The sequence below is a fragment of the Pinus tabuliformis genome, chromosome 3_1 (assembly GCF_031772625.1).
Source record: "Pinus tabuliformis cultivar Carrire ecotype Pingquan chromosome 3_1, CPIR1, whole genome shotgun sequence".
NCBI classification, from domain to species: domain Eukaryota; kingdom Viridiplantae; phylum Streptophyta; class Pinopsida; order Pinales; family Pinaceae; genus Pinus; species Pinus tabuliformis.
Window position 1 is genome coordinate 211,949,442 of NC_142301.1, and position 8,140 is coordinate 211,957,581.

Sequence of the window (8,140 nt, forward strand, 5' to 3'; positions counted from 1 at the left end):
TGTGAAGTCCAGTTGGTGGTTTAAGCAGGTATTGACAATATCCATATCCCAATGTGTAGGTTAAATATGTTAGTTTGACAACGAACTTGGTTAAACAAACGTAGTTAAACAGTTTTTTGTAACGAATTTAGATTTTAGTTATGTAACGATAATGACATGAATATATCGAATGTTCATGTAGAGGAAAAGTCATTCTTGAATAAAATCAGATAAAGATTCAGTTTCATATGTTCTTGGTCTTCTCCCATTTTTTCTTGCTGTTCTTTCTTTCTCTGCTATTATTTCAGCAAGTGGTATCAGAGCCGTGAGGCGTGAGGCGTGAGGCTGTGCTGTGCGTAAGGGAATTGAAACCCTGCTGATCTTTGGATTGCTGCTGTGCGGATTGAGACGTGCTGTGCTGTTCTTGGATTGCTGCTGTCCTTGGATTGCTGCTGTGCGGATTGCTGCTGTACGTGAGGGAATTGCAGGCGTTTTTTTTTTTGAAACCCCTGTAGACGTGTTGTCCCTGCGTGAAGAGCCAGCAGAGCGTGTATCAGCAGATTGCTGCAGAAGCTGTATCGTGCTGCGTGTATCAGCAGATTGCTGTGGCGTGAAGAGCCAGCAGAGCATGTATCAGCAGATTGCTGTGGCGTGAAGAGCCAGCAGAGCGTGTATCAGCAGATTGCTGTGGCGTGAAGAGCCAGCAGAACCAGCGGAGCCAGCCAGCAGAGCCAGCCAGCAGAGCCGGCCAGCAGAAGCGTATCAGAGCAAATTGAGATCCGGGTAAATTTTTTTCGAAAGAAATTATTTGTTGAAAGGCAATTTTTTTTGTTTACCCAGAACATTTTGGGTTTGAAAAGGAGTTGTCCAAAACTGATAAAGAGCAGAGTTTCAGTAGGAAGAACAAGTTTTATTTTTTCCAGCAGTTGCTAAATAAGTCTGGGCTTGTATTCAGAAGAAATTGTTTCAGATTTTAAAAAAAGAAGAAGGAATGTGTGAGTGAAATAGGAGGAACAGAACAGTTTTTTTAAGAAAAGGAAACTTTAAGGGTTTTGGAGAAATAAGGAGACAATTTTTTTTTATTGTTGAAGAAAAGAAAAATTTTAAGGGTTTTTTTTTTTTTGGAAAACCTAAAAGAAAAGAACTCTAGAAAGACTGAAACCCTAGGAAGGAGGAAAAATGGCCAAGATGTCGAATGCAAGATTCGAGGTGGAGAAATTCACCGGAAAGAGCAATTTTGCTCTTTGGAAACTGAAGGTTAAGGATCTGCTTGTGCAACAAGGGTTGCACAAGGCATTGGATGGTGTTACTAAGAAACCTACAACCATGACTACTTCAGACTGGGAGGACTTGGATGCCCAAGCTCTCAGTACCATCCGGTTATGTCTAGCGGATGAAGTTCTCTTCAACATCGTTGAAGAGACTACGGTGTCAGGTTTGTGGGAAAAACTTGAAAACCTTTATATGACAAAATCATTAACCAACAGAATATATCTGAAACGACAATTATACAGTCTTCGAATGAAAGAAGGTTCAAGCGTTGCAGAACATTTGAATGTTTTTAATACACTAATTTGTCAATTAACAGATATGGAAGTCAAAATACAGGAAGAAGATAAAGCCATAACCTTGCTGTGTTCTCTGCCTGAATCATGGGATCACTTCGTAACCTCAATCAGCTTTAGCTCTACTGATTCTTTGAAGTTTGAATCAGTCGTGGGAGCTCTTCTGTCTGAAGAAGTACGAAGGAAATCCAGCACCGATACAACTACATCAGAAGCCATGGTCGCTAGAGGACGCTCAAAGGAAAGAGGAGACAAACCAAGGGGGTCTTCCAGGTCGAAATCGAAGGGCAAAAAGTGTAAGGAAAAATGTTGGAACTGCGGTAAAGTTGGACACTTGAAGAAGGACTGTTGGAAACGGAAGGAATCTGAAAACCTGAAGAACGAAGCGAATCAGGCTGATTCAGGTATTGTAGACGAAGTTTTATCTGCTGAAGAATTGTGTATGATAGATGAAACTTCACCTGAATGTAATGTCTCTCAGAGTTTTGATAGCTGGCTGTTAGACTCTGGTGCTTCGCATCATATGTGCCCACATAGAAATTGGTTTACTTCGTATGAAAATGTAAACGGTAGTTCTGTGTTTATGGGTAACAATATGTCATGTCAGACTGTTGGGATGGGAGATATCAGGATTAAGATGTATGATAACACAGTTAGGACATTAACTAGTGTTAGACATGTACCTGATTTGAAGAAAAATTTAATCTCTTTGGGAGTGTTGGATTCAGATGGTTATAAGTTTACAGGTCAGGATGGCGTCTTGAAGGTCTTCAAAGGTGCCCTTGTGGTTATGAAGGCAGAAAAGGTCGGGAATCTTTACAGGTTAAAAGGAAGTACTCAGGTCGGTGAAGCAACGGTTGCGTCAGAAAAGGAAGAAGCAGGTACTCGTCTGTGGCATCAGCGTTTGGGTCATATGAGCGAGAAAGGTCTTCACATACTGATGAAACGTAAATCTCTTCCCGGTCTGAAATCCTTGAATTTAGATTTCTGTAAACATTGTGTGTATGGGAAACAGTGTAAACAGAGATTTAAAGTTGGCAATCATAATAGTAAAGATGTTTTAGACTACATTCATTCTGATCTGTGGGGACCTTCCCCTGTTATGTCATATGGAGGTGCATTGTATTTTTTAACGTTCATTGATGATTACTCTCATAGAGTTTGGGTCTATATGCTAAAAAGGAAAGCTGATGTATTCAATGTCTTTAAACAATTTAAAGTAATGGTAGAGAAAAGAACAGGCAAATCTATTAAATGTCTAAGAACTGACAATGGTGGTGAGTTCACTTCTGTTGAGTTTGAACAATACTGTAAGGATGAGGGCATTGTTAGACACAAAACTGCTGTTTATACTCCTCAGCAAAATGGTGTTGCTGAGCGTATGAATCGGACTCTTATGGAAAGAGCCAGAAGCATGATCAGCAATGCTAACTTGCAAAAGGAGTTGTGGGCAGAAGCAGTATCTACTGCTTGTTATTTAGTTAACAGATCACCTTCAGTAGCGATTGATTGTAAAATTCCTGAAGAAGTTTGGACAGGTCAGTCTTGTGACTATTCTCATTTGAGGATATTTGGCTGTGATGCTTATTCTCTTATTCCGAAAAATCAGCGTTCAAAATTAGATCCAAAGTCGAAATGTTATGTCTTTGTTGGGTATGGCTATGCAGTGAAAGGATATAGGTTGTGGGATCCTACATTGCGGAAGATAGTCATTAGTAGAGATGTAACATTTGATGAATCCTCTTTGTTAAAATCGAATGTTGAAAGAATGGAACAGGAACAGGTATCGCCGAGTCAACGAGTTCAGTTGGAGGCTAGATCTTTCAGTGACAGTCGAAAGGAAGGAGAGACTTCTGGAGACAAAGGTGTTGAAGACACAAAGGAAGCCGTTGAAGCTTCTGAACCAGTGCGAGTTTCTGAACCAGTTCAGCAACCAGTCACTCTCAGAAGATCAACAAGGGAAAGGAAAACTCCCAAAAGGTATGAAGATTCTGCTTCATCTTTTGCTTTGGTTACTGAAGATGGGGAACCGTCTTGTTATCAGGAAGCGATAGATGATACAGATAGCGAGAAATGGAAAAAGGCTATGGAAGAAGAAATGGACTCCTTAGCCAAGAACAATACCTGAGATCTTGTAGAGCTTCCTGAAGGGAGAAGTGTTGTTGGATGTAAATGGGTCTTCAAGCTGAAACGAAAAGTTGATGGTAGTATCGAGAGATATAAGGCGAGACTGCTAGCAAAAGGGTATTCTCAGGTTGAAGGTATAGACTTTCATGAGATTTTTTCTCCAGTTGTAAAACTTGTTTCTATACGTACTGTGTTGGCACTAACTGCGTTGCTTAATCTTGAGTTAGAACAGTTAGATGTTAAAACAGCTTTTCTACATGGTGATTTGAACGAAGAGATATATATGGAACAACCAGAAGGTTTTGTACGAGGTCGCAGCAGAAGATTAGTTTGCAAGCTCAGGAAATCATTGTATGGTCTGAGGCAGTCTCCCAGACAATGGTACAAGAAGTTTGATTCCTTCATGGTGAGCCAGAACTTTATAAGAAGTGAGTATGATCATTGTGTGTACTTCAAAAGTTTCAATGGCATATTCATTATCTTAGCTTTGTATGTTGACAATATGCTTATTGCAAGCAAAAGCATGGAAGAGATCAACAGGTTAAAGGCTCAACTCTCTAGGGCGTTTGATATGAAGGATCTTGGAGCAGCAAAACATATCTTGGGCATGGAGATACACAGAGACAGGAAAAATGGTAAGCTTTGGTTATCACAGCAGAAGTATGTACAGAAGGTACTTGAAAAGTTCTCTATGAATAATGTGAAACCTGTTAATGTTCCCCTAGCTTCCCATTTTAAACTTTCTTCGGTTTTGAGTCCTAGAGCTGATGAAGAAAAGCAGTATATGTCTCATGTACCATATGCAAATGCGGTAGGCAACTTAATGTATGCGATGGTATCTACAAGACCTGACTTTTCACATGCAGTTGGAGTTGTCAGCAGGTTCATGGCAAACCCAGGTAAAGAACATTGGCAAGCAGTGAAATGGGTGCTTCGATATCTAAGAGGCACAAGAGATCATTGCATCGTCTTTAATGGTAGTGAAGGATCAGTCTGCGGATATGTAGATGCTGACTATGCAGGTGATTTGGACAAAAGAAGATCTACTACAGGTTACGTCTTTACTCTTGCAGGTGGAGCAATTAGTTGGATGTCAAAGCTTCAAGACACGGTTGCATTGTCCACTACCGAAGCTGAATATATAGCTGCTTCAGATGCCAGTAAAGAAGCAATCTGGTTAAAGGGTTTGCTCGATGAAATTGGAAGAACGCAGGAGAAAGTGAGTGTACTTTGTGACAGTCAAAGTGCTATTCACTTGGCCACAAACCCTGCCTATCACAGCAGAACCAAGCACATTGATGTGAGATATCATTTTCTGAGACATGTGATCGATGGTGGAAAAGTAGCTCTTAAAAAGGTCCACACACGAGAAAATTGTGCAGACATATTCACAAAGCCAGTTACAGTAGAGAAGTTGCGGTGGTGTTTAGCTTCTCTTGGCTTGCAGGAAAGATGATGAATGGGAAAATTGTTGTCAAGGTGGAGTTTGTTAGTTTGACAACGAACTTGGTTAAACAAACGTAGTTAAACAGTTTTTTGTAACGAATTTAGATTTTAGTTATGTAACGGTAATGACATGAATATATCGAATGTTCATGTAGAGGAAAAGTCATTCTTGAATAAAATCAGATAAAGATTCAGTTTCATATTTCTTGGTCTTCTCCCATTTTTTCTTGCTGTTCTTTCTTTCTCTGCTATTATTTCAGCAAAATACAGGCCAGCCTTCCCCAGTGAAATGTAATATAAAAATCTAGAAACAACCGATGCAGCAGTTCGTATTAGAAACTCATGAGGAAAGCTTAATTCAGATGGAAAATAACGGCAGGAAATGTTTAATTATCATGAAACGAAAGCAAAAATTACCCTGTATGTATTTGCATGGGACAATCAAAAGATGCGGCCACTTCCAAGCTGAGTGTAAAGATGTAGTCAATGAAGCTTTTGTTACTAATGCGTACAGGCTTCCTGGCTGAAACATAACTCGTAAATCCAAAGCCATCAATTACTACTAAAAACTTAACATATCAGTTAGATTAAAATCAACTTAACATCATAATGTTAAAACATTCATCACCATATAATGGTTTAGTCAAGACGCCAATTGGAGGAACAAGTGCACCATTGAGGAAAATTTTTTCAGATGAAAAAAAACTGAACTTTTCATTCAAAAAAAAGAAATTTTTACATGTTCTTGATTCTATAACAAATCAGACAACCTGACAGAATATAATCAAAATCCTCGTATAGGCTTACCGTATAAATCTTCGTAAAGACCATCTTCTGCCTCTTGACTTTTCACCAATGGATTTATATTAAGACCACTGCGATAAGCAGCTATACTCTTAAAGGCAACAACGCCCTTGGCATGTGTAAAGAAAGATGTAGTAAAAAAATGTGTACCCAAGAAATTAATGGACTTCTTAGTTTCCATTCAAGAAGACGAGGTACGAAATGTAAGAAAAAATGGAAAGAACCTCTCTTAAGGATATGATTTCAATGTCGACTGAAACAGCTGAACGAACCTCTCTAGTGACCATGTTGTACCATCCGGTGGACCCTGCCACAAAATTCAATTTGGAAGTTCAATGGATTGTCAACTTATCTCTAAAGAATATGATGTGCTTTCTTGTGCCACAGATGGATAATAGTGGTTGTCCACAGGTCTTACAATAGGTTTATTTTCCATAGCTGCAATGGCCTCTTACATATTGTGAAGATATAAATATATATATATATATATTTTTTCCTGTAAAAAAAACTTCAATACTTATGGCAATAGAATTAAAGAGATATCTTACCTGATTAAGGATCGCCTCAGCAACAGTCTCGATCGTTAAAATCCTACCCACATTTGGGACATAGTTCTTATGCCAGCCAACAGGATACATTTTATCAAAGTGAATTCCATCATCAATGAGCACTGTAGAAATATTGGCAGCACCAAAGCACTTTAAGAAAATACTCTCTATGCCTAAAGAACTGCGGTATGCCTCAATACCCTCTAATGTCGCCTCACAATTGTAAAGCCTTGCAATGTCCCGTATACTTCTCTGTCCACCATAGAAATGCCATCATTTATAAGAAAGAAATACAGAAGAAGTACAGACGATGCTAAGAAAATAGTTTATTCTCCTCCTATGAGCATGCAAATAATCTTCCAGCCAGGAAGCAATAACTATTTAAAAAAAATGAATAAGAAAAAAAAGTGTAGATATTTAAGATGTCATAAATAGTTTATTCTCCTCCTATGAGCATGCAAATAATCTTCCAGCCAGGAAGCAATAACTATTTAAAAAAAAATGAATAAGAAAAAAAAAGTGTAGATATTTAAGATGTCATATGCAACTGTTGACTACAAATGCACAAGTGTCATGCACCTAGTTTTCCCTTCTAAAGAACTCCCTAGCATTCAACTCCCTAGCATTCAAGGGTTGGACAAGAAAAAAAACTAAAATAGTTCTAAATGCAACTTTCATATGATGTTGAAAAGCAACTCATCCCAGTTGAATTAACATTTGAAGTAAAGACATTTTGTTTCTTAGGTATAGGAATCATTGGGGAACAAATGAAAGAAATCTTACATGGGAAAAAAACAAACATTATTTTTGTGTGTGCCTGCTGTGTTACATTCCTAGTCTTCATTTTTTTCGAAGGAAAAAAACAGTAACTTTTATTAAAAAGATAATGAAAGTTACACTGATACATTCTGTAGACCGCCATTAAGGCTCGAGTGCTTTCGCACCCCCCGCAACGTTAGAAGGCTAACGTGCAAAGAAAAGAGAGAGAAGAGAAAATGAGAAGAGAGGAGAGGGAAAGAAAAAGAAGAAAAAAAAACTGAATTCCGGTAGCAAGTGAGACTCGCGCTTCAAGTTTTTCTCCCCTTTTTCTTTTCGACCTTACGCCACTCTCCTTGAGAGGGCTCAATCGTAGCTATGACTATCTGTGTTTCTGCAATCTGTGGGATGGTTTCTTTGTCTGAGTCTGAAGTATTAGAGTGGTGATGACGTTTGATGCCTCCTATGCTTGGATCCACCCTTGTCATCTCTGTCTTGCTGTTCGGATTGGTTCCCTTCTGATTCTCCATTTCTTGTGATATCTCAGTCTTTTCTGCAGGGGTCTCTTCCTCCTCTGCTTCTGACTCTTCTTCCTCTGTATCTGGAGGTGAGAATTGCCACCCTTTCTTCTGCTTCCCTTTCTGCTTCTTGTTGGTTTTCTTTGCTTCTGGACACGAGCTTTGTAGGTGTCCTGTCTGCCTACATAGCCTACATCTGAAGGTGGTGTTTTCATAATCTAGTACTTGCAGCCAGTTTTGTTGTTTGTAGATCAGCCTTATATTGTTCGGCAGCCCTTTACTTAAGTCTACTTCCACACAAATACGTGCGAAAGTATAGATCCTATCATCAATCCTTTCCAGGTCTGTTTTAATGTATTTCCCTATACTGTTTCCAATGCCTTCCGAGACTTGTTCG

The 8,140-nt window shown here is 39.0% G+C and overlaps 1 protein-coding gene across 1 annotated transcript in view; it reads right to left on the minus strand.

Annotated features, from left to right (window-relative positions):
* The window catches only part of LOC149186538 (uncharacterized), a 331,009-nt gene extending 324,907 nt beyond the window's left edge, over positions 1–6,102 (minus strand). Inside the window, exons 1-2 of the mRNA XM_089409383.1 lie at positions 5,925–6,102; positions 5,535–5,640 (exon numbers count right to left, since the gene is read on the minus strand). Coding sequence (XP_089265509.1) covers positions 5,535–5,640; positions 5,925–6,102 — 284 coding nt within the window. The remainder of the gene's footprint in view (positions 1–5,534; positions 5,641–5,924) is intronic.
* Between the last annotated feature and the right edge of the window lie 2,038 nt (positions 6,103–8,140).